This window comes from Rhinatrema bivittatum, chromosome 14, assembly GCF_901001135.1.
Source record: "Rhinatrema bivittatum chromosome 14, aRhiBiv1.1, whole genome shotgun sequence".
Taxonomy (NCBI): Eukaryota; Metazoa; Chordata; class Amphibia; order Gymnophiona; family Rhinatrematidae; genus Rhinatrema; species Rhinatrema bivittatum.
Window position 1 is genome coordinate 34,051,838 of NC_042628.1, and position 27,101 is coordinate 34,078,938.

The following is a 27,101-nucleotide window of genomic DNA, read 5'->3' on the forward strand; positions in this document are numbered from 1 at the left end:
CAGGGGGGGTTTCCATGAAGCTGCAGAGCAGGATGGCAGCGCAGGGCGTGATCCCCAGCCTCCGCATTCCAGAAATACCTGCTCCGGAGGGGGCGTGACCCGGGCCTCCTTTCTTCATTTCCCCTCCCCCCGCAGAGTTGTGTTTTCAATTAGGCAACTTGCAAACAAACAGCACCAAGCGCTCACCATGCAAAAGCTGGAAAACACGTTTAATGAGAACCATGCCCGCTAGTCCCCGTCGTTTCTCGGCTGCTCGGGGTCCGAGCCTTGATCCTGCAAGAGGACGGCAGCCAGGATACAGAAAAATCTGCTTTCCCGACCTCTGGTACCGCTCGCCCCAAGGGGAGGCGGCAGGGAATCTGCAGAGGTTTTCTGAAGGCTCGGTCGTCTTGCACAGCTCTGCCAGGAGCAGATGCATGAACTAATTCAAGGTTTATGGCTTTTGGGAAAGTTTTTTTGTTAGATTAGTTTGTGAGCCTCTTTTTTTTTTTTAAAAGAAAGTTCAGGTAACAGAACCACTACTATTAAATTGTACTCTCCATGACTCTGCTTTCTGTAAGCTGGGGGTGTATTAAGGGTTTTTTGGGCCCATAGTTTCTCCTTTCTCCTCCTTCCAGCCTAATCAGAACCAGCGCTAGGATCCTCGTCCCAGGAGCCTTCATTCCCAGCAAGCCAAGGATTCCCCCCACCCCATCCTCCTCCTCCTCCTAGTCTGGTCATTGTAGCAACAATCCTGAGGCCAGGAGCAGGGCCAACCTTTGAGGGGGCCCGAACCAGGGCAACCATCCCAGGCTCTCTTATTTGGGGAGTGGTGAGAGGCAGGAGAGAGGGATTGGCAGTCGGGCTTTCTAAGCAGCTCCTGCTGGCGTGGGCTCCTCCTCTTCTCACACCGGTCCAACAACTGAGCTGACCATCTGACCAGCACGGGAGTGAGAGGAGCTGATGGCAGCAGGAATGGCTAGAGTCAGTGACCAGTGCATGGGGAAGGAAAGCAGCTTACTGACGGAGGTAAAGTGACTGATTCAGGGTCGCACAGGGAGGCAGAGCAGGGTGACACAGAGAGTCAGTGACCAGTGCATGGGGAAGGAAAGCAGCTTACTGACGGAGGTAAAGTGACTGAGTCAGGGTCGCACAGGGAGGCAGAGCAGGGTGACACAGAGAGTCAGTGACCAGTGCATGGGGAAGGAAAGCAGCTTACTGACGGAGGTAAAGTGACTGAGTCAGGGTCGCACAGGGAGGCAGAGCAGGGTGACACAGAGAGTCAGTGACCAGTGCATGGGGAAGTAAAGCAGCTTACTGACGGAGGTAAAGTGACTGAGTCAGGGTCGCACAGGGAGGCAGAGCAGGGTGACACAGAGAGTCAGTGACCAGTGCATGGGGAAGTAAAGCAGCTTACTGACGGAGGTAAAGTGACTGAGTCAGGGTCGCACAGGGAGGCAGAGCAGGGTGACACAGAGAGTCAGTGACCAGTGCATGGGGAAGGAAAGCAGCTTACTGACGGAGGTAAAGTGACTGATTCAGGGTCGCACAGAGAGTCAGTGACGCAGGGAGATAACGTGACTCTCCCCGGATCAAAGAGAGCGTCATTTACGGAATCACAGGGAGGTAACGTGACTTGCTCAGGGTCACCTAGAAAGCCAGTGAGCTCACATGTCAGTATTTCTTCTAATTTGTAAGCTCCATGCCCCAGAAATTAAGCCCGTGAATCCAGCTGGCAGAGGGCCAGAGAAGAGCTGCACCGAATAAAGCCGGGCTGGAGGAACTGGACAGACAGACTGCCACTGGCTATTTTTTTTGTGAAACTTACATTGTCATGTTCTCAGCATTGCCATTGTATGGTAGTTAGGTGGTGCGCTCAGTGTTCAAGGATACAGAGCTCCCGAGGGAATCTGTAAAGTGGGTTGGTAGATTGCTGCCAGTCCCCCTGCAGTCACACCCAGGGGTCTCATTTTATGGGGACATTGTGGGGACTTGTTATAACAGCAGGGCTCAAAGCTCACCTGTGTCCTAGTGCTATCGCTCGGTTCTTCCTTCCTTCCTTCCTTCCTTCCTTATCCCTGAGTCTCCCTGTCTGTCTAAGCTTGGGTCGGGGGTGGAGCGTCCTGAGTCTCCCTGTAAGTGAGCTGCATTTTGTTTTATTAAATTTCACACTTCCTTAGAATAAGAGGTAGAGCTCTGACAAGTATTAGCACAGCAGAAGTGCGATGGGTGGGAATGACCTTCAAAAGTTTTTAAATTCTTCTTCTCAGAAATGAAACGCATAGAAAGAGAGGTTAGCAAGTAAGCTGTAGGTGATTCCTTTTTACATTTGTGGCTAACGTTTTGAGAGCTCTGCTGCTTTTCATCAGGTCGCTGCAGAAGGAGCTAGGGCAGGCCTGATGGGGGTCACGCCCTGGGTAAGGGGATGCAGTTCCTAAAATGCCCCTTGCCAGAGTTAATTTCCATATTTCCTCTAACCCTTTTGTCTACTTTTGATTGGGGTGCATTATCTCCTCCTTTTCAATTCAGCTGGCTGTCCAACATGGGTCGGAGTGAGTGAGCTTCTTTCTCTGGGGTCCCTCTCGGGATGACTAGGGCCACAGCTGTTTCATGTGGCAGAGGCCATCTCTGGCACAATACTAGCTTTATATGGTGCAGAATGAAGGAAGTTGTTGCCCCAACATACAGTAAATTCCATATTGCCTGACAATGGTGGGGCTCTGGCATTTGTTTCCGAAGCTGTAAAGAGTTATAAACAGAAAGGAGGCTGGGGTGGAGTGGAGATGGGGGGGGGGGGGGGGGGGTTAATATATTTGCAAAGAGGTGAGAAAACGGAGGGAGAGAATCTCCAGCTTGTAATGGCTGAGGAAACCCATGTCCCTTGGAAGTCCTTGTAGGTTTACTCTGAAGTGTGCGGTCATTTTCATTCCGAGCGCCTTGGGTTCTCTTGACGATGAGGTCTTTGATACAGTGGTTGGGCTTCTTCTTGTTGTAGGGACAGGTTTGGGCAGTTTTCCAGCCTGGGGCAGGTAAAAGTTGTTTGGGCAGGGCCTGTGGCCTGTTCACATGATGATTAGGGACAGGAATAGTGTCTGTGTGTGTGTGTGTGTGTGTGTTCTCAGCAGCTCAACTTCAGGATCAGCTTGAGGGGCTCATGGATCTCCATGATTGGGTGGTGTTGGCTTTTGGCCAAGCAGATCAGTGGATGAACGGAACCTCCTAAACCCTCCTATTCAATGCATGGCCTTCTCTTGAAAGGGGAGGCATAGCATCAGAGCAGGAGTGGGCGTTTCCCCAACAAGCTGGAGCTTTTGAATAGACTGATAAAAAAACAAACAGAGTATCTGTAAACATTAAACTGGCGCTGTTTGGGATAGTCTCACTGTTTTTTATAGCTTTGACTTGCATTTATTTAAATTCATATTCCGCCTTTCAGCCACCTCAAAGTGGATTACATTCAGGTACCATAGGCGTTTCTCTGTCCCCCAAGGGATCACAGTCTGTGGGCCTGGTTCATGAAGGCTTTTCTCCCATTTTGTGTCTATGGGAAAAACCCTGAGGGGCCGATACAATACAGTGCGCTCAGGCGAGCGCGCTGCATAACCTGCAGGCGGACGCGGCTTAAATAGGTGCTAATCCATCCTCTAATGCAAAAGGGGGATTAGCGCCTATTTAACGCGCGTCCGATGCGGAGTGAATGAGTTAGCGCTCATTATATGCAAATGCATGTGAATGAGGCTATAACTCATTCACTCCAATGCAAAAAAAATAAATGTGCGTCTCAGGCGCACATTTATCGCTCAGCTATTAACGCCTGCCTGGAGCAAGCGTTAATACTGAGCGCATTGGAAAAAAAAAGTACAGAAAAGCAGAAAAAACTGCTTTTCTGTACTTTTTTAAAAGTTAAAAAAAAGAAAAAAAAAAAACTCTGCCAGCCGCTTTGAAGACCGACGCCGATATGCTCAGCGTCTGTTTTCATAACTGGCCGGCTGCATTATGAAAACCGATGCCGAGTTTATCGGCGTCGGTGTTCATAACCGGCAGACCGCGGTAACCACGGGGTCGCGTTAGCAAGGAGGCGCTAAGGTCACCAAATTTGTTTATTGCATGGCGCCCCCACCCCTTGCGGGCGCCATGCACGCATTAAGAAAGCGGGCACTGAAAAGTCAGCGCCCGCTTTCCGCATTTAATATTGCATCGGCCCCTTAGCGAATCGGGTACTAAGTTTGTACTTGAGGCAATGGAGGGCGAAGCAACTTGGCCAAGGTCACAAGGAGTGCCAGCAGGATTTCAACCCTGGCTCCCCTGATTCATAGCCACTGTTCCTCCCTCCAATATTCCTGTAGCGCTCTTGTCTAGCCCAGCAGCAGACAATATTTTGTTTGGAAAATGATCAAACTTAGAAAGTTAAGCAATCAAAAATCCATGCATTTTCTATTGTTTTACCATCTTTTATCTATTAAAAATGCTAACCAGCCGAAACACAAAGCAGCTGTTACAAAGGCAGTGCTTTGATTGGTGGAAGTGGGCTCCAGATGCTTCCTGATTGGTTGGTTTGTCATTCAAACGCTAGCTGAAAGCCAGAAATGAACCTTCCTTCAGTGCCATTTTATGTTAGAACAGAGCAAAATGATTTTATTTTTAATTCATTGTCTATCGTGGACTTTATGCGGACTGTTTGGAGCAAAGAACCTAATGGACAATGGAAGAGTAAAGTCATGGGTAGAACGTAATAGTTTACTGTGTTGACATGTTTGGCAACTATGATGTGGTGCTAGTGTCTCTGTGTTTGTGATGTGTATTTTTGTAAATAAAGGTACAGAACAGAGAATTGTACATTTAAGGAATGGAACCGGCAAGGGATGATAATTAATGTAGGTAGTGGGTAGTAATTAAAGACCCTACATACGAAGGAGTAGAGTTTCAAAACTTCTAGCTTAACATTGGGAGTTAAAAACAGCTGGAACAGACAGTCTGAAAATCTGCTCCCGGAGAGCAGCTAAATATGACGGTTCCAGAAGTGGGCACTCGCTGGAGCGTGCTTGGATCAGGAGAACCTGGCTGGCTGGCTAGCCAAGTTAGGCATGTGGGAATAGGGATAGGCAACTTCAATCTAATTGGCTATGTTATAACCGGCTATATTTAGGAGAATTTTTAGACACACACACACTGCTCAGCGGCTTACCAAAATCAGCCCCTTAAGCATTGCAAACTGCTTAGTACTGTAAATAGGCTGTCTAAAATATTTCAAATAAATTCATTAAAATGGCGCCCTTGGCCACAAAATGGGAGAAAACCTTTGATACGTAGGCCCCCTAAGAGTTTAAGAAAGCTTTTATTTGCATTTTGTTGATTGAAGATGTACGAAACTAAAACTCCAATCCTGACAAGAGTAACATATGCATTTTGATATGAAGAATATATTGAATCCAAAACTGAATGAAAGAAGATGGTTATAGCCGAGGCTGAATAAATTGCTTACTGCCCGATGGCACGTGATGGAGACCAGACAGAAGTATATGTACCGAGTGATATATTTTGCTATGTTGATGCTGGAAGTGCATTTTGTTAGTGGCAGAAGAAGGGAAAACCTCTTCAGGCTCTGTAGCGCAAGAATGATTAACTGAAAGGGGTGAGCCCTGAGGGGTGCGGGTGGGGGCCTGACGCCTACCTTCTTTACCCGCCTCTCAGCCACTGGCCCTACTCTACAGCTCTTAAACTCCTTTTCCTAGCCGGTGACGACTTTCAGAGTGGCGTGATCCTGCGTTAGGTTTCTGAAGTCAGATTAATCCCCAGGCTGTTTCTAACTGACTGCAAGCAGAGAAGACATATGCTACGACTTTGCTCACATGCAGACATCCAGGGATATTGTGAGGGAAGTAATCAAAAGATTTTATATAGGTAAACTCATGTTTACACACACAAAAACGCGATTTAAATATTGGCCCCCTTCCCTTAGGGCAGGTTAACTAAAGAGCCTGAGTACATTCCCTCCCCCAACCTAAACCCATCTTTTTTTTTTTTCCCCTCAGGGGGAAATGTATGCACAGTTATTTCATTTTCAAATCGCCATGCATGTTCTCCAGCGTATATTTTGCACCTGCTCCCAGCCAGGTACAGAAGGTACACCTGCTCCCAGCCAGGTACAGAAGGTACACCTGCTCCCAGCCAGGTACAGAATCCCAGCCAGGTACAGAATTCCGTATCATGTACAAAACCATATGTATCATTTTCAAAACTATACATCAATGCACTTCCCCTCGATCTTCAATTTCCTCTCCAAGTATACAACTCGACAAGACCTACCAGAGATGTTTATAGAGGCACACTCCAAGTTCCCCCTGCAAAAACGACTAGACACATTACCCTAAGAGATCGCGCCACCTCCACAGCTGGCCCCCTTCTGTGGAATTCATTGCCCACAGATCTCAGACTGGAACCTTGCCTCCCAACTTTTAGGAAAAGACTTAAGACTTGGTTATTCAAGCAAGCTTTCCAAGACACAATTTAATGACACAATCCAAGGACACAACCCAAGGACTCCTCAAAACATTCAGCCATTAATCATGCCATTTGTACATAACTTGTAATGTGACTTGTATATCGTTTAACCATTTATTCTTTCCTTTTTCTTCCTCTTCACCAAGTTCTGCCACCCTTGTTAATTGTAACTGTACTTTCGGTCACCTGAGTTCTAGTTTGATGTATTTAATGCACTCCCGTTTCATGTAAACCAGCAAGATATGTTCTCATGATTGCCGGTATATAAAAACCTTAAATAAATAAATAAATACGTGGATAGAAAAGGACCATGGCATGTACGTCTACATGCTGTCCACTCTGTCAGAGGAAAACTGAGGGGGTGGTGAAGGTTCCCTTTGAAAATGAGTTTGCAAGCTCCATCACATTATAGAAGCAAAGGCCGGTCAGTGGCCAGGGCTCTCCACTGACCACCAATGATATTTTTAAAGATGGGCGCTCTGGGGGGGGATCAAGGTTGGGGGCAGTAGCCCACTAGGGTTATTGTTGGGGGAGAGGGATCCTACCTGGATTTCTATAATGGAAAGGCAGGGGCTAGGGGAGTGGGAGGCAGCTTGTGAGGATGGGTGGTTTTCATTAAAGGGGCATCTTGTATTGGGAAGGGGGTGGGGAGTTGACTTGCCATGAGGTGTTTTTTATCTATTTTTAAACTTTTTTTTGTGGGGCCATCCCAAATGGGGGCCCTAGAATGGGCGTGGTATCTAGTAAGACCCCTAGTGGAATTTTTGCATTTATTGGCGGGGGGGGGGGGGGGGTGTTTATGTCAGGCCACATGACCCATTAATTCTAGCATGGGAGTATCACGACCCATGTTAGGGTTCTGGTGCTCCTGCGCTAGAATAACATTTCTACAAAAGGTATAGATAAAATAGCGTGGCTGAAAAATGTCAAACTCAGTCCTAGTGTTTTATTTACATAGAATTTACTATGCATTAGCTGCTTTGTATTTATTATTCAAATGTATGCAAAGCAGCTGACTATAATAGGGGCAGGTTTATGCAAAACCATGTGTGATATTGCTGCGATATGGCTATATCGCGCCATTTACAGCATTTAACACACATTATAGCCCTATCACGTGTTGATAAATCTTCATTTATGTCTGGCAAATTGAAAACTATAAAAATGATGAGGTGATTGATGTGGTGATGTCAACAACCATGGCCTTTAACCAATCTTTGCTTTTACATAGAAACATAGAAATGACGGCAGAAGAAGACCAAACGGCCCATCAAGTCTGCCCAGCAAGCTACGCACTTTATCCATTTTTTTTTTTCCCTTTTTCCATTATGGAATGGACAGATCTCAGTGAAGCTTAGGGTATTAGGTGTAGGTTTTTCTGGTAGCAATCTGGTCTAGTTTTGTTCCGAACCAGGTGTGTGCAGCAGAGACCTCCATGCTTCCTGGAGAAACATACCGTTATGTAGATGTAAGTCAGGTTTTTTTTAATGGCAAGGATACTTTATATTTGAAACTGGGACAGAAAAATAATCATATATACAGTTGCATGGTTTTGAACATAGGGACTGTGCTGGTGTGACAGATACAATAGGCAGATGGAGACTCTTTGACCATTTAACTTATTTATACACTCCCATAACCCACCCAAAAAAACATTGTTTTCAACTTCTTGAATTTTAAATAATTTACTTCCCCTCTTAGCTCTCTTGGTAATGCATTTCACATTGAAGGTCCAGCAAAAGAGACTAATCTAGCCCTTGATTCCTGCAACCTGTAATTTTTTAAAAGATGAAATGGCAAGCAAGTTTTGTAACTACAGGCTACATCTTACTTTACTGTCCCACCCTTTCCCATGCAGGGTCAAATGACACATCTAGGGAATGTTGACCCCTTGTTGTCTGGTCTGGAGGATGACCTTTTGCTAGTGGTCCTCCAATATTAGTAGGGTAAAACCTGCACTCCAATCTCAATACTCTGAACCCTAGATTCTAAGGCTGATGACCTCAATAGACACAGTCTTTGGTAAGTGCCATTGACTTCTGGGTAATCATTGGTATCTGTAGATTTACTTAGTTTACTGAAATCATCACAAAAATGGCTTGCCTAGTAGGAGCCACTAGTGTAATCAATACACAATCAAGGAGGGCTTGACTTAACTCTCTCAGTATTTATGACCCCTCTGTATGAATTCATCAGTTGCTGATGGGGTTGTGCATGGGGTAGAAATGGGATGATCTTTAAATTGCCACAAAGGGACATTTTCCAAGGATCAGACTTCTTTTGGAATCACAATGTGCAATTTGGATTGTAATGATTTGAAAACATTTTGATTAAAATAACCAGATTCCCTAACCCAGAATTTAAATTTTCTTTGCCTCCATTTTCCTGGATCACTGCAATCTGTTCATAATCCTAAACCCCGGCGTCTTGGAAAATACCTTGTTAAGAGCTTTTCATTATGAAGAAAAACTTTTCTACCAAATCTGGGTTTTGTGCCCCTAGAGCACCTCTGACTTTGCTGCAGGTCCTGCTTTCTCCCGGTTACTAGGATATATATATATATTTGCATGATGGGTTATAATATGAACAATCCTAGTTCTCCTCTGCACCTATTGCAAATCTTAAGTTCTTATGATTATTGCTGTTTTACTGTAGTTATGATATATTCTGCATTTTTGGAAAGAGGATTCATAAAAGAATACATTGATATTTATTTTATTATGTGATTGGTTATGATTACTTTTTATATGATATTGCGCATTTATAAACTGCAATACATATAAATTAGTACAGATCAATAAGCTATTTTTAATGTTGGAGAGTACTTGAAACAAAATATTTTAAAGCATCACTCCATGATGCATGATGGCTATTGCAGACTACAAAGAAATCTAAGGTATTCTAAGGTATTATTTATTGATAAGAGTACAACTAGTAGGGCTCAAACCTACATGCCTACTACCCATCCATGCTGACCTTGCCCCCCCCCCCCCCCCCCCCCCCCCCCCCCAAAAAAAAAATCAGTCCTGGATATGCCACTGAATAGAACACACAGGAGGCGCACAGGCATAGAATAAAGGATCTTATCTGTGAAATGAGCTTGGCACAGATACATAGACAAAATAGGATATGGTGAAAGCTATTAGTTTTAAAAATTGTGTGGAGAAGTTCCTGGAGGAAATGTCCATTAGCCATTATTAAGGTGGAGTTGCAGAAATCCACTTCTTATCCCTGGGCTAAGCAGCTAGGAATCTATCTACCCCTTGGGATCCTGACAGATACTTATGACTCAGATTGGCCACTGTTGGAAACTGGATACTGGGCTTGATGGACTCTTGGTCTGACCCAGTATGGCAAGTCTTATGTTCTTATATTTTTTGTTCTACAAACAGATCTCTGTTTATTTTACAGAAGCTGTGAATATCCCTGGCAGAGGGAGCAATGTGGGTGTTTAGGTGAATCATTGAGGCTCCTCTGCTTTGTGAGATGGTTTGTGGTGGTTCTAATTGTTTCGCAAATGAGCCAGTAGTTATTTAGTAAAAGGCTTTCAGTTCACATCAGCATTTGCCTCAGTCCCCAGGGCCTGTCCCGTGTAGTGGTCTTTTGATGTGTAGAGAGAGTTGTTTCTTTCAAGATGCCTTTTAAGGTGTAGTGGTGATTTCACTGATGAAAGGAGCCAAACTGTACAGAAGAATATAAGATGTCCCATACTGGGTGAGACCAATGCTCCATGGAGCCAAACATCCTGTCTCCGCCAGTGGCCAATCTGGGTCATTGGAAAGTATCCATAGATTCCAAAGGGTAGATCCACTACCTTGTTGCTCACTCCCAGGAATAAGCAGTGGGTTTCCCCAAGTCCGCCCAGTTAATAATTGTTTATGGACTTTTCCTCCTGCAACTTGTCCAAATCCCTTTTTAAAACCAAGCTTTGCTAAATTCTTTGACTATATCTTCCGGCAACAAATTTCACACCTTGATTGTGTGTTGAGTGAAAAAAGAAAATGTCTCCAATTTGTTTTAAATCTGCTACCAGCTAGTTTTCATTGAGTGTCCCCTAGATCTAGTGCTGTTTGAAAGGTTTACATGTTCCACTCCATTCATGATTTTATAAACCTGTTGTCTTTTCAAGCTGGAGAGCCCAAACCTCATAAGGGAACCCTTACATCCCCTTTATCATTGTTGTTGCCCTTCTCTGTACTGGTTTCTAGTCCCACTATATCTTTCTTCAGATGGGGCAACCAGTACTACACACAATACTCAAGGTGTGATCACACCATAGATCTATACAGAGACAATATGACATTCAGTTTTAGTCTCCATTCCTTTCTGAATAATTCCTAGCATTCTAGTTGATTTTTTGAAGTTGTATTTATTCTTTAGACATTTCAAGATGGTGCAGCAAATGGCTGGAGCCAGCCTGTCCATATACTGCCATCAGCCAGGTTCAGAACTTCCTGATTGCACAATGCTACCCAAACTGTCGGAACTGTAGCTCAAGCTTTGACCATATTTTGCTCAAGTTGAATTGTATTGTGGGTAGGCCGGGCAGCCTTGCTGAATAGTGTTGTGTAATCCTGATGGATGGTAGAGGAAGGTACTGGTGGTGCTCTTAGAAAAGGTTCTGGAGATCCTAATAAGATTCCCCATCAGACCACCCTGCCCTACTATCTGCCAGGAATAGTGGGCACATACTGATATACATAGTACCATCATTTGAAATCTCTTAAGGGGTGATTTTATTTGTTTATTTGAAAGGAGTATTTTTAATACTGCCTATATCAGAGAAACCGAGCTAAACGGTGAACCGCAAAACAAGTAGGTAATACAATATCACATTACAAGTAGAACAACACAATAGACAAAACGTGATATAAAACACATCTCTAAAAAGAAGAGCATGAAGCATCAGGAAAAGGGCAAATGAAAGAAATGCGCTTTCAGCTGTTTTCTGAAGAATTTGTAATCGGTGAGATTTCTCAACTCCGTGGGTAGCTCACTCCACAGGGAGGGACCAGAGACTGCAGAAATCCTGGTACAAATTGTCTGGAGGTGACGGGTTTTAGAAGAAGGAATGATGAGTAAATCTTTATCTGCGAAACTTAGGGACCGTGGAGGGACATGCCTCACCAGTTTATTAGCTAGAGAAGCTGGCCCGGCAGAGTGAAGGGTTTTGTGTACAAGGGTCACTAACTTAAACTGAATCTTGTACTTGACAGGAAGTCAGTGAAGTTGGCAAAGTTTACCTAAGTTGATCTTAGTTGTTTCTTAATATAATATATTACACTGTATTATAGTTCTTCTGTTCATTATATTATATTTGATATGTTCCATGTAAACCGCCTACCCGGCGATAGCTATATCTGTTAAATGTGAACCGGAGTGATATGTATTGTATACAGGAACTTCCGGTATATAAAAACCAATAAATAAATAAATAAATAAATAAATAAAGTGCAGGAGAGAGATGTTCCTGGACAGGGCAGGAGGAGGGAATTAAATGAGCGGCTGCATTTTGTAATAATTGAAGAGACCCTATCATATACTTTGGCAGCCCTGTATATAAGGAATTGCAGTAGTCTAGTGTGGTCAGGATGAACGCTCGCAGTACTATTCTGAAATCGGAAATGGGTAGGAGATATTTTTTAAGGGACAGAGAGCCCGAATCTTAAAGAATGCAGACTTAATTACAGCTTGAAGCTAGGGCTATCAGGAAACCGGTACTCGCTCCTCGAGGACCCATGTTCCCTGACTCGCTGCCTGCTCCTACCTTCTCTTCTGCCTGGAAGGATTCGCTATCTTCAACCCCAGTGAGTACTACCATCTTCACCTCAGAGCTGTTCCCTGGAACCAGGTACTCGCTCCTTGAGGGCCTGCCTCCGTTCCAACCCTAGTGCCATCTCCTACGTGGAACCGCTGTGTGAGTACATTACCTTCAAGCCTCTCAGGGATAAGGTACTCGCTCCTCGAGGGCCTGCTCTCCCTATCCTGGGGTTCTCCATACTGGGCTTTGTGCATATTCCACTGAACTCATTATTCTCAGTCCTTTCCACTACAGCACTGCTACCAGAGGAGTCGCTGTTCCAGTGCCTGAGGGATACTAGCCCAGCCGGGCTACTTCTGCTGCTCACTATTGCCACCTCTGGTGGCTTCACCACATTGTCTAATAAAAGATCAATCTCTGTGTTTGTGTCCTAAGCTGAGCCTGACCTGTGGCCCCTCACTGGACTCCCCCAGTGGGCGTGGTCAGCTGCCACAGTGTCCAAGGGTCCATCCAAACCTCACTAATTATAACAGATCTTGAATGACAGGGGAAAACGTGAGAGGCATCCCTTCCACGATCATAACTGGCAAATTGGACAGCAGTGGTTGTCTGCTCAGCCAAAGGTTTTGGCAAGAATAAGTGCTAAGCCATCTTGCTTGATGGCAGGAATGCAATTTGTTATAGTTTCACAGACCTTGGCTGTAGGGGCATTGACTGGAAAAATGAGCTTGTATGTCATCAGCATAGATTTTAAATTCTTCCACAAAGGAGGAGATGATGTGACACAAAGGCATCAAATACAAGTTGAACAACATGGAGGACAAATCGGATCCCTGTGGAACCCCTTTGATAAGGGGTTTCCACAATGAAATTCAATGATCTGCCTTGTTTATATCGATGCCTCGACAGATATGATTGAAACCAGGAGAAAATGGCACCTCAGATGCCCACTGACCAAAGTTGGCCAAGGGGAATGAAATGATCCATGCAATCAAATGCAGCTGAGGTGTCTAAAGAAACCAGAATATCAAAGGATTGCCTTGGTTGAACTGCAGCAAGATGTAATCTGATGGGGACCCACAGCAGCATTTCAGTGCTAGGATTAGCACAAGCGCCATACTGATTTTGATGTAATCTGCTGAGAATATAAATTTATTAAGGAAATAAATAAAGAAATAAATATAAGAGTTTGATTGTCCTCTTCAAACTCAGTAAATTGTATCAAGACCAACTTTTCCAGAAGTTTGGTGAGGGTAAGGAGTTTGGAGATAGGTTTAATAACTGCTAACTGACTTACGGGTCGATACAGTAAAGTCCGCGGGAGAGCGGGCGAACAGGCCACTCTCCTGTGCGCACAATTCTCTATTCAAATGAGGCCCGGCGGTAAAAACAGGCAAAAGGAGGCGCTAGGGACACTAGCGCGTCCCTAGCGCCTCCTTTTGGACCGGAGCGGCGGCTGTCAGCGGGTTTGACAGCCGATGCTCAATTTTGCCGGCGTCGGTTCTCGAGCCCGCTGACAGCCATGGGCTCGGAAACCGGACGCCGGCAAAATTGAGCGTCCGGTTTTCGACCCGACAGCCGCGGGCCGACTTCAAATTTTTATTTTTTTTTTTACTTTTGGAAACTTTCGGGACCACCGACTTAATATCGCCATGATATTAAGTCGGAGGGTGCACAAAAAGCAGTTTTTACTGCTTTTCTGTGCACTTTCCCGGTGCCCGAAGAAATTAGCGCCTACCTTTGGGTAGGCGCTAATTTGTGAAAGCAAAATGTGGGGCTTGGCTGCACATTTTGTTTCTGAATCACGTGGGAATGCCTAATAGGGCCATCAACATACATTTGCATGTTGCGGGTGCTATTAGGTTTGGGGGGTTGGACGCGCGTTTTTGGCCCCTTACTGAATAAGGGGTAACGCTAGCGCATCGAAAATGCGCGTCCAATGGCGGGTTAACAGTGTGCTCCGTCGGAGCACACTGTACTGTATCGGCCCATTAATGGGCAAGTTTAGACTTCTTTAAAACTGGAGTCATTACTGCTTGTTTGCAATAATCAGGAACGACACCCAGAGTAAGAGAGAGATTCAAAATATTAGTAAGCTCAAGAAAGTTGTTTGCAGATTAAGGAAGCTGGCAATGGGACAGTGGTCTAGTGAACAATGAGAAGATCGTAGTGATTTAAGAACATCTCTGCCTCTGTGCAGCTAATAGACTCAAAGTAGGTCCAGCAGTGGATCTTAGTACCTGACTCAGAAGATGTGCTCACAGCGACAGAGGTACAAACAGCAGGTGATAGTGAGGTGGTTTTTTTCCAGGCAAAAGATTCACTGTTTATGCCAGATTTAACCATGGATCTGCTGGAAGACAGGGATAGGCTATTTACTATTGCAAAACGTTCCCAGGTGTGGTTGAGTGAGGACTGCAAATGAGATGTATAGAATGTCCTCTTACAGGAATCGAATGTAGCTTGATAGAATGCATGAGCAGCCTTATAATCAGCAGCAGCAGATTCCGACTTCTGGGTGCGCCAGAGCCGTTTAGCTCATCTCACACATTTTCTGATATGCTGAGAGAGGCGCCTTAATCTCTCACTGAAGTGCATTGTGGGAAAAAGAGCTCTTAGAAAGGAGAACGTAGAAAAATTGTAACCTTTTTGGCGAAATAAAGCAAGTCTCCTTTTAAAGATGCGAGTTGGCAGCTCTACATTGATGAAAGGAGCCCTCTTCCGAGGCTGAATCCTTGAGTGCCTTCTGTTTGCGTTGACTCTGGGAAATGCAGCCATACGTTTCTCCTGAGAACTTGCTACACATCTGCTGCACCCCTGAACCCAAGACCCACACATAGCTCTTCCACTAAACCACCCATGTGGACTGTTTCCCCTCTTATCAAACTGCACGTTTATGTTTTAAATGACCTAGGTACTTGTAGGGCTATTTTATTTGAGTCTAGGTTGTTAGCCAGTACAACCCTGAGTTTGTAGTACTGCTGCTCAAGGCTGAGGCACATTGGCAGAGTTTTGTTTAGGTCTTGGCAATGGAGCAGTAGGTGGTGTCCCGCAAGATCAGGACTGAGGTGCACTGGCAGAGTTGTGGGGATTGCTCCATATTGGAAGAGCAGGGGAGTGCCGTAGAGCTAAACTGAGGTGCACTGGTAGCAATGTAGGTGTGCTGCAGGTAGGACGGAGGTGTATTTTTGGAAATGTGTGTAGGCTCAGTATTGGAAGAGCAAGGGTTGCTGCAGATCCACATTGAGTTTCTCTGGCAAACATGTGTCTTTAATGCTTTACCAAAGAATATGCAGGTCCTCCTTAAACTTTCTAAAGAAAAAAAAAAAGCATAGAGGCTGCATAATACAGCAGACCCCTTTTAAAATCATTTTGGCTTGACTCCTTTCCTGAGTTACATTGAAAGATACAGTTACCGTTTTTTTTGCATGGAGGATGGAGCCAGTTTGTTGGTTAGACCCCTTGTGAACCAGTTAGCCCAGCTCCGTGTGTCAGCACAATCTTCCCATCCGGCACCTCTGCTGGAGCAGTCTACACAGGGAGAGCATGCCCGCCAGCAGTGTGCGCCTTCCAGGGACTTAATCCACCTTTTCAGGGGAGAGAATGGAAAGCCAGGGCAAGGGTGGAGCTGAGCAGCAGCAGCCTGTCTTTCTGATTAATTAAAACATGAGGCTAGAGTTACTGGTGATGGAGGAGGGCAGATTGAGAATGATTGAAATATAGAATGAGCGGCACACAATGCCTTACTGTAGGAATTGAATGAAAAACATGCTCATTATGAATTCAATACCTTCCAAACTCACTTTCCAAGCGTGGGCGTATGTAGCTAACTGTGCTCTAAGCCAGGAAACAAGCAGAACATATTGTATTGGTGCTACAGTTTCATTATGATGGCACAGTGGGCCACCAACCTGTAATTTTGGGCCGGGATAAGTCTCTAATTGCAGGGTATTAATCGTGCTGAAAATTCAGCCCTCCGCACCCTGCCCGCTTTGAAAACGAATCGTTTGCTTCTGGTCCTCGGTGCTCCGTGCCACGCACTAACCCCGACGTATTCAGAGCTGATAAGTTATCCAGTTCCAGGAGGGAGAATTTAGGCCGGTCCTGGATTTCTAACCCCATCTTGAAGCATCCTGGTACCTTGCAGTGTTGATTTCAATGGGTAGAATCAAGGACTACAAATGCCACCATTCACTAGGCTGTAAGTTTTAACTCCCTCCTTATTGCATTAGGCCCTCTGTTAGGAGAAAGGTGCTGTATAATTGCAGATTGGGTCTTCTGTCCCTGAGAGCACTCTGGCCAGGGAATGGGGGAGAGACCCTGGCAGCCGCTTTCTGTATATTGGAGAATCCGATATGACACGGATGAAAGGACAGTGCTTCTTCTCGCAAGAAATTACACCGATGGAGAGACGTATTCCGAGCAGCCCAGTTCCCATTGCAAATATTGACGGGGGTTCTTTGCCAGTAAGAGTAGGCTTTAAGAAGGAGATAGCATATTTTGGACCGAAAGAGGTTATCCTCTTTCTAAAGACCCAGGGAGTGTGGCTGAATTAGCATGGGTACCCTTTAAATCATGAAAGCAATTAATGGCATTGTCACGGACGCATGCAGCAGAAGGAGGCGGGCCAGTGGGGCCTGGCTCAACCCAACTTTTTGGCCCTCGTGGCATCAGCAACCAGGGAGCTGGGGTAGGGGGACAGGGGCAGAGGTTGGCTTGTTTGAACCTCCCCAACTGAAAAGGTGCTCCACTGCCTCTGGCCCAGAAAAGGAGATGGACTGGGAATGGGCCTGGTGAGGAGGGAAAACATTAATAGGAGCATCAGGAAACTCAAGAGTTTGCATTGAAGTCTGTGCCCTGAAGAATTTATTTGGAATTTCTAATTATGTAGCTGGAATGACCCCACCCTGTCTTCTGGTAAACAAGTTTAAAACTCAGGGGAGCTCTGCTCTTCCCCGCCCTCTGAGCTGAGAGCTGCGTTTACCTCCCCACCTCCCTGTACAGAGCGCTCCTGTCTCCTTGATCCGTCGTCCCCCTCGCCTCCCATACCCTCCATTTCCTTGTGCAGAGCTTTCTCTCCCGCTGCCTCTGTGCTGCCAGTGAGCCTCTCCCTTTCACTGCCCCTCACCCGGTGTGGTGGTCACAGAGAGCGCTGCCTCCTTGGTTTGATCCCCTGTACTGAGAATGCATTAGTCACTTCCCCCACAGGCAGGGGCAGGAGAATCGAGGTTCAGATGAGGCTTAGAAGGCCACTTCTCCCGGCTTCTGGGCGCTGCTTCCATTTCTTCCTTTAGTACTACGAGCTGCTACCTTCCCTCCCTCCTTTCCTCTTGATCTTAAGTGCTGCTATGTTCCCTTCTCTTCCCCTCATCTTCCCCCCCTCTCATTGCTCTCCCTTTGGCAAAGCAGATGCATAGTTTGGAAAGTTGCACAAAAGGCAATAGTGAGTCATCAGCTAAGGAGGCGCTGGGAGCTGGCTGGCAGGCAAGCTTATATGCATACATTATATATCTACCAGATTGGTTTTTTTAATACATTTCATTTGTTTCTGGAAAGTAAGTTGAATGCGGTTGAGGAAAACAGGGCTTTGGGAGTTTGCCAGCACTGTGGCGGAGCCCCCTGAAATATGAGAGGCCCACCGGATCTGCCCCATCAGGATGCTGTTCGTCTCTGACAAGACCCTTGGCTTTCTTTTTCTACAGGGTTACCAACAAGGAGCTGTCCGATCTCATCGAGCGGCTGCAGAAAAATGCTGACCAGGTGGAGAGGAACATCGTGGATATCGACAGCAAGTTGCAGAAAGTATGCATTACCCAGCGTTCCCAGCAGGCGCCTCCCAGCCTCCTCTGTCCATCCCCAGCATGCACCTCACTGCCCCACCTCGTCACCCTGCTTGCCAAGAGTGGGCTTCACCAGCCTGCCACAGTGTCCTCCACCTCACCCCATCCTTTCCTCAAGTCCTTCACTTCACTCTCTCCCAGCACACCCTCCTACCTCATTCTCTCTCTACACACCTTGCTCTGCCCTCTTATTCTTCTGCACCTTGCTCCATGTCTTCTTCCTACATGCAGTAGGCGGGGTGCAGCCAAAACAATTTTGTATTCTTTTTTTCATTTTATTTTTTCCCACTTTTTTGTTTTTTTGGTTCATTTTGTTTTTAGCGTGCACATTTAGTGCCCGCTAATTGACTTTAGAGCACCCGAACTCAAAACTCGTGTGCGCTAGAAATGAAATGAACAAACCGGTGCTGCATATTCCTAGCCTGCAGTGGCACCTCTGGAAGTTGCAGCCCTCGGTTGCAGATTAAGGGCTTTATTCATGAAGATGCTTCTTCCATTCCGAGGACCGTTTTCAAAGCAATTTTGCATGGGTAAATAATGTTTCGCCCAGGCAGATCAGCCTTCTGGAAACTGCCCTCCTCGGACATGGCGGGAAGTCTGCGGCACATTGGTCCCCGACGCTTGCATGCTTTCAACCACGCTAGGAGGAAGGCATTCCCAGAAATGTGGATTAAGCTGGGGGAAAAGAAACGGCTCGCTTGGGCTGGTGTCTTCTGGCCAAACTCTTACCTGCGGAAAAAAGCGGGCATGTGTGTAAAGTACCCGTAACAAGTTGCAAAGCGAAAATACACATGGCCCTCCCACTTTGAAAACGAGTGCAGAGTCCATGGGGTTAAAAGTGCACACGGTCCTCATCCTAACGCAGACTGCAAAATTACCCCCCCTTGGTGACTATAGGCAGGGCCAGATTTAAGATCTGGGCACTCATAGGCAGGATTGGAGGGCGGGGGTTGGGAAACCTTGGAGATCAGAGAGTGGGTGAACCCCCTCCTCCTCCCCTCCCCTCCAGCGCGCCAGAGCAGTGCCCCCTTTGTGTACTGGATTGCTAGAGCAGGCTCCTCTTTGGCACAGTTGCACTCGACTTTGGCCTGGGGATTTGGCGCCTTCAAAATCTCCCTAGGCCATTGCCCGTGTTTCCTGTGCCTGAATCTGGATCTGTCTATGGGAATAAAGCTGAGTCCAGTCCTAAATGCAGGACCGGGGCCTCCGTTAGGAAAACTAGGCGGTTGTGACTTTTGGGAGCAGCAAAATCTTGCCAGCATGAGGACCCAGAGGGTTTCTGTGCGAGAGCTAATACCACCAAAGAAAGGGACGCATGACCGAAGGTTTGGCTAGGGCACCAATATTCTTGCATCAGCTCTGCCTCAGGGTATCTGTCTGATGAGGTGTTCCTTCTGCTACTGCCTTAACATAAACATAGAAATGAGGGCAGAAGAAGACCAAACTGCCCATCCAGTCTGTCCAGCAAGCTTTCGCACTTTTTTTTTTCTCTCTCATACTTATCTGTTACTCTTGGCTCTTAGTAACCTTTTTTATTCTGTTTCCCTTCCACCCTCGCCATTAATGTAGAGAGCAGTGTTGGAATTGCATCTCAGTGACATAGCTTAATTAGTTTAGGGGTATTAACCACCGCAATAAGCAAGCTACACCCATGCTTATCTGTTTATCCAGACTATATAATTCAGTCCTTGTTGGTTGTTGCCTGAATATAGATCCACGTTTCTTCATTCCCCCCTCCTGTTGAAGCAGAGAGCCATGCTGGCTATGCATTGAAAGTGAAGTATCAGTCTTGTTCCCTTGCCGTTGAAGCAGAGAGCCATGCTGGATATGCATACACTGAAGCCTTTCTTGCTAAATCTCGGTCCCTTTCCTGTCTGTGTGTACAGAGTTACCTCTGGCAAACTTCAGCCCTTCCTGCTGTCTGTCTGCCATACGTACGCTGGTACTTGCCCTTAGGTGCAGATGCAGCATTACCTATCACCCGCTGACTTCCTGTCTTACCTCCTGCAGGACCTGGAGAAGATTAAGAATGGTCAGGCCATACAGCATCGAGAGAACACATCAAAAGCACTGTCCGAGTCGGAGCGGCTGATCACCATGCTGGAGACGGATGCGCAGGTGTCCCGTCGCATGAACCACCCGCAGGGGGACATGATTGCTGAAGAGTGAGTCTGCTGCTCTTGCTTCCTGCTTTGGGGTGATGATAATCTGTATTATTCACACCCAGCATCACTGGTGTACACAGCGCTCGACAAGATAACACTGGGCAACAAATTTTCACAAAAGTCATGTTACGGAAATGAAATGAGTCAATTCTTATACATTTCCATGTGCTAAACACGAATGTGACTGTGAAAATGCAAAATTGGCTCTAGTTTTTTTGTAATATGCAATAATATAATTACATCTTGAACTGTATGCCAATAGTAGGAGACCTACGGTTAATACCGTTTGAAAAATGAAGTCATAGACTACGTCTTAGATTTCTTTGCTTGTCTCTTGTACACCTGTTCAGGAGCATCTCTGCGGAGTGTCCAGCAGTAGTCAGCCAGCATGAATATTTCAAATGCTCACCCTTTCTGACTGGGCTTCATATAGTACACTGCTGACGTCAGCTTACTCAGCAGCAGCATGGCAGTAGAACTGCATTGCATCAGAAAATGATGTAATAAACTCTGGATGATGTGTGCATGATGGTATTATGCAATATTACATCATTCTAGGCTTATTTACAGTCCTACTGGATAAATTTACATGACTAAACATAGAAAGTGAACTATATTAAATATCTTCAAAACGAGAGCCAATAAAAACTTTTCATGGGCATATTCGTGTTCAGCACATCAAGATACTACAGAGTAGGACCTTTTTAGGTCAGTAACACTTTCATTGTTGCCCAGTGTAATTCACCTTGTTTTGCTGCCCCTGCTCTCCTAGACAGCTTGAAGTTTTTTTGTTTGTTTTTTTTTACGTTGGAGGTTAAGTGACTGACTCAAGGTCACGCAGTCGAGGGGGTGAGGAGGACATCCGTGTTCTGTATTATATTGTTAGCCCAGGGTACCAAGTGTGACCCACCTCTGACACTGTTCCCAGGGAGTTCTTTCTCCTGCTGGGAAAAGGTAAATGCGCTGAACTGCATAACTGCTTATAAGATTGAACCATCCTGAGGCACGACCCTACTGTGTTTGGAGCACAGGCACTTGTACAAGTAAAACCAAAATGTTTCTGGTCTATATCTTTCTCATTTGGGAGTGAACATGTCAGGAGTTAAGAAGTTTCTCCATGCAGAATTTGTGCCTTTTATTGGAAGAATCTTCCAGGGAGTTAGCTTCAGCCTGGGCCTTAGAATGCTTTGGAGACAGCAAGATTTTTATAGGATGTTTCATTAGCTGCCACCCACAGATTTATCTACACGCACTCTTAAATGCATTTCCAGCTGAGCAACAGGTGCATAGGAGGTGACACCTCGGATGCCTGCGAAGCTCGCTGGAATTGCACATCGGCCTACTCCTCGGGAATGTTAGCTAAGGACTAGACCTACAGGCAGCACTCCCATGTCATGCCAGACATGCAATACTTTCATAAGAGAGCAGAACGTCATGGGGGACCAGAAGTAAAATCTGATGTGATTTTTCATCATTAGGTGCCCAGGTAGATTTTTGGCCAGTACCAGGAATTTTAGTTTCACCCCTCGCCCCACATAAAAATCTCCTGAAAATCCCACTATTTGCCCTTTTTTTTTTTTTTTTAAATTGTAATTTTATTGCAATAGATGTGCTCAAGCAGCCTGGACAAGAATATAATTGGTTACATAATATAAACCATTGCAATACCAGTTATATATATATTCATAAATAGAACAGATAATATAAAGTGATACATCTGCTTAAAACAAAACCTATTAAAAAAACAATGCAAGAAATCATTCCCTGAGCTTCCTCCTACCCAAATAAAGAAATACAAATAAGAGAAATTGAAAAATTATGATAAATAAGTAGAAAAAAAAAATCAAAAACTGATCCTGACAAAAAACAACGTGGAAAAGAGGTACCAGCTCTCATTATAATCCGATAGCAGGGAACTCAAAAACATTTATGGATATTAAGGAAGCAAGAAATATTAAAATTAGAGACAGGGCTGCTACCTACCCTCAGAGAGAAACCTCTGCTGCGAGGACTGCCATTATAAGAACGGGTCCCATACACAGGGGGAACCTAGCTAGGTTGTGATTTTTACACAACCCGCACATCTTCTCCAACCGCCGTCACCCGTGTTATTGAAGGTGAGGCAGCCGACTTCCATCCTGCCGCCAGCACACATCCGGCAGCCAATACAATCTGCTGGGTCAATAACCACTCTCTTGTCGGAAGGTCCAAAAGTAAATTCAGTGACGTGTTTTCAGGTGAAAAAATGGACAGGGGTGTGGATAAGTGAGGAAACATCTCTCCAGAGCCCTCCCGCCGCAAACGAAAAAAAAAAGTACCTCTCTTCCCGCATCCCTTCCAACACAGTTCACCCCTAGCAGGATAGGCTTTATGTAAACGCACAGGTGTAAGGTGCCGTCTCTATGACTATTTTCTGACGGAAGGGCTGAGATCGAGCTGCGTTTCCTATTAAGAATTACTAGAGCCTCAGATAATTCCCAAGCCAGGTCAGTTTCCCCCGGGTCTTTATTAAGGAGTCCATAAACCTGAGTAATTGCACCTGTCAATCTATCAGCTTGATCACACCAGTGCTCAAATTTGAGATTTACCTAAGGACAAGCCACCCCCCACCTTTTCCAGCCACGTGAAATGCTGGAGCTAAAGAAATTGAAAAGCTTCATCATTCTCCACTTGAAATCTGTCTTGAAGATCGGAGAAAGTTTTTAAAAAGTCCCCCAGCCCCCCCCCCCCCCCATAACATTCCACTGTTTGCCCTTTTATGTGGATTATTGGGGATCATATTATCTGGCACCCAGCTGATGCCAGGGAAAAGAAGAGCTCCCTGGGGAGCCGCCATGCTCCAGGGGATTCCTGTAAAGATAGGCCAACTGCAGCAGAGCCGTGAAAAGTTCAGGAGGTCTCAAAAGACCTGTTTTTTGTGTATGTCCAGAACAGCTCACTGGGTGCACTGTGATTGGTTTTCAGAGTGACCAGGCTAGGTGAGAAGAGGTTGGGGCTGGAGGGGTGGGGTGGGGCGAGGCAGGGCTGGGATTCATATGAAAAGGAGGGAGCAACCAGATCTGCTCCAGATGCCTCTGGAGCTGGAACTCGGGGTGAAGGTTGTCCTTAGAAGGAGGGGTGTACAAATGTTGTTCTCTAGCCCCTTCTGATTAGCTGGGACTTTGGGTTAAAGCTTGCCTTGGTGGCAAGAGATAAGGATGCTTTTATTTTTTCTAGACCTACGTGGGTAACCTGGAGTGTCTTTTTTGCAGCATCCGGCAGCTGAAAGAACGACTAGCAAACCTTCGCATTAAACATGCTCAGATCTACAACATGAGTCCTGAAATTGTTGCTCCTCATGTCAACTGGAGCAAAATGATTGAAGAGAAGCAGGTATTTGGGTCATCTCCTTCCTTTCTCCACACATAAACAGACACACTCCCCCCTCACCACTGGTTTTCCTCCCAACCCTTAGTGGTTAGGGCAGCAGACTGGGAGCCAGGGAAGTCTGGGTTCAAATCCTGCATCTCCCACTAATGACCCTTGTGACCTCTGGCAAGTGACTTCACTTTCCATTGTCTCAGGTACCAGCTTAGGGGTGCATTTGCTAAGCCATATCGTGCGGAAAATGCCTATTGCAGCAATATCGTGCAATGTTTTACCCAAAATAGCATGAGCTAATGAGTTGCTATGCATATATAATCTTTGCAGATGTATGCAAATCAGCTCATTAGGTAATTTTATGTAAATAAAATAAAGCATGGCTTGCCTCAAAAAATGAAAACCTTGTTGTTATCCTGAAAGTTAGCTACAGCTCAGGAGTTGTGGATAACTTGTAGGAAAATTACAGCTATTGTGGGAGGGGAGTGCATTTTGGTTGGGGGGGGGCGGTTACCTTTATTGGAAAGGTGGGGTTTGGGTAGGGTGACAGAACCTCGCCATGCACCTTTTAAATTTAGTTTTCTCTACATTTTTCACTTGTGGGCCTCCTCTGGAGGTATTGGGGGGGGGGTCTCTTCAACTCCTGGGGGAGCTTTTACATGGTGGCTTTAGGGCCACTCTGGCCCTTTAAGAAGATGGTGGCCTGGGTAAAGAGGTCCACCATTGTATGATTTTTAAGTGAGTTCCCTGCCATATTTTTTTTTCTCGCGGATTTTTTCTGCGGGGCAAAATATTGCATGGTTTCCAAAGTTGCATTACCCAGTGCCACATCTTTGGGAAGCCCCCGTAGTATTTTTGCCCTCCGGGGGTTAGTAAATGATCCCCTGCGTTCCCCGTCCAAAAGGACTTATCTATCTACTGTACCTGATTGTAACTTGCCTTGAGCTTGGATTTGGAAAGGTGAAGGATTACCGTCACGAAACTTTCCAAATAGAAATGCACATCTGTCTGAGGATAAACGGACACAATTCTCATCCCACTCCCCACCAATGACCAAAGACTCACATACCCTCTATACATGATACATACACAGACCCACATGCATTCTGCCGCAGGAGGCAGGAGATACAGATTCCAGGCTCTGCCGGTGACATTTCTCTCTCTTGGCTGCTCAGGGATTGTTAAACAGCAGGGGCTTTGCGACTGATCTGCCCTCCCTCGAAGGTCAAGTGGAAGAGCACAACATTTTCCATAATGAAGTGAAAGCCATTGGGCCTCACATCAATGCGGACGGAGACAAGGTATGATGCTCTTTCTCCCTCCGGCCCACTCCTAGTACCTTTCGGCTAGAGCTTGGATTTGAGATGGTACTTAGATTTTATGATGACGGCGTTGTTCTCTCTTTTCTCACATGCTCGGCATATGGTGACCTGATTCTCTGATCCACTTTCTTTCTCTCTTTCGCTTTCCTTTCCAGTGCCTATCAGCTGTGGATATGGTGCACTTGAATTTTCAGAAAGTGTTTGACAAAATTCCCATGAGAGACTCCTGAGAAAATTAAAAAGTCATGGGATAGGAGGCAATATCCTAATATGGATTGCAAACTGATTAAAAGATAGTTAACAGAGAATAGAACTAAATGGTAAATTTTCTCAGTGGAGTGCCTCTGGGATCTGTACTGGGACCAGTGCTTTTTAATATATTTATAAATAATCTGGAAAAGGGAACGATGAGTGAGGTGAACAAATTTACAGGGGAGACAAAATTATTCTGAGTTGTGAAATCACAAATAGATTGTAAGAAATTGCAGGAAGACCTTGCCTGGGCGACTGGGCATCAAAATGGCAGATGAAATTTAATGTGGACAAGTACAAGGTGTTGCACATAGGGAAAAATAACCCTTGCTGTAGTTACACGATGTTAGGTTCCATATTAGGAGCTACCACCCAGGAAAAGAATTTGGGCATCATTGTGGATAATACTTTAAAAATGTCAGCTCAGTGTGCAGGGGTAGTCAAAAAAGCAAACAGAATATTAGAAGAATTAGGAAAGGAAAGAAATACCTCTGCATCGCTCCATGGTCAGACAGCACCTAAAGTACTGTGTACAGTTCTGGTCACCAAATCTCAAAAAAGATATAGTTGCACTAGAAAAGGTACAGAGGAGGGCGACCAAAATGATAAAGAGGATGGAATGGCTCCCCTATGAGAAAAGGCTGAAGGAGTTAGGGCTGTTCAGCTTGGAAAAGAGATGGCTGGGGGGGGCGGGGGGGTTGATAGAGGACTATAAAATCATTAGTAGAATGAAATGGGTAAATGTGAATTGGTCATTTACTTTTTCAAAAGATACAAAGACTAGGGGTGCTCTATGAAGTTGAAAAGGAGCACATTTAAAACACATTAGAGAAGATGCTTGTTCACTCAAGGCACAATTTAGCTCTAGAATTCATTGTGGAAGAATGTGGTAAAGGCAGTTAGCATAGCTGGGTTTAAAAAAAGGTTTGGACAAGTTCCTGGAGAAGTCCATAAACTTGGGGAAAGCCACTATTTATCCCTGGATGTTAGCAGCCTTTACTGTTTGGGATTTTGCCAGATCCTTGTGACTTGAATTGGCCACTGTTGGAAGGAGGATATTGGCCTTGATGGACCCTCAGTCTGACCCAGTATAGCAATTCTTATGTTCTCTTAACAACTTTCACTTGCCTCCTTCAAGGAAAAAAATTTTTTGTCTAAGCAATCAAATCGCCATGTTCTGTGAACAGACAAGGAGGCATGAGATCTTTTATCACCAAGAAAAATATGGCAGTGGGCATGCAAGCATCAGGCTGTACTGTAAGACATCTACCTTCTCAGAATTTCCAACACTTTGGCAGATCGCCTCAACAGTATCTTTCCTCCACATGAATGGTCTCTTCAGCAATCCACAGCTAACAGACTTTGCAGTCTCTGGGGATTTCCAGCAATCAACCTATCTGCATCAGAACAAAACAGAAAACTAGAAAAATTTGCTCCATTCTTCCTAGCAAACTCAGGTCTGCTCAGGATGCTTTTTCTGTTTGGAATGCAGATCTCACATATACTTTTCCACTGATTCTGCTAATAGTCCGAACAGTGCAAAAAGTAGTGAAGGACTAGGCCTATGAGATCCTCATAGCTCCAGCATGGCCCAGACAAGTCTGATTCGTTTATCTAGTACAGCTTTCCAATTGTCTTCTAATATCTCTTGGATCAGATCCATACTTGTTAACTCAAGAAGGGGGATGCTTATTTCACCTGAATCTTTCCTCCCTCAACTTGACAGCTTGGATGTTGAATGCTCGATGATAAGACTTGTCCTTACCTAAAGTAGTAGAGGACATATTAGTGTCCACAAGAAAACCTTCAACTAGAAAAGCTTGCAGTGTCAAATGGAAAATATTTTCCATACAGCATCAACAAAACAATTTGGATCCGTTTGCATGTGAACCAAAAGTTACTAAATTATCTGCTCTCCCTT

The 27,101-nt window shown here is 45.3% G+C and overlaps 1 protein-coding gene across 4 annotated transcripts in view; it reads left to right on the forward strand.

Annotated features, from left to right (window-relative positions):
* PPL (periplakin) overlaps positions 1-27,101 on the forward strand; it is a 94,670-nt gene that overhangs the window by 43,401 nt on the left and 24,168 nt on the right. For 2 of the 4 annotated variants that reach the window (XM_029576325.1, XM_029576324.1), the window contains exons 2-5: positions 17,944-18,043; positions 20,092-20,246; positions 23,498-23,618; positions 24,782-24,907. In XM_029576325.1, coding sequence (XP_029432185.1) covers positions 20,179-20,246; positions 23,498-23,618; positions 24,782-24,907 — 315 coding nt within the window. In that variant the 5' untranslated portion in view covers positions 17,944-18,043; positions 20,092-20,178. Of the gene's footprint in view, positions 1-927; positions 1,009-1,484; positions 1,504-17,943; positions 18,044-20,091; positions 20,247-23,497; positions 23,619-24,781; positions 24,908-27,101 lie in introns of those variants that run through there. The other 2 variants (XM_029576326.1, XM_029576327.1) reach the window with 2 other exon arrangements.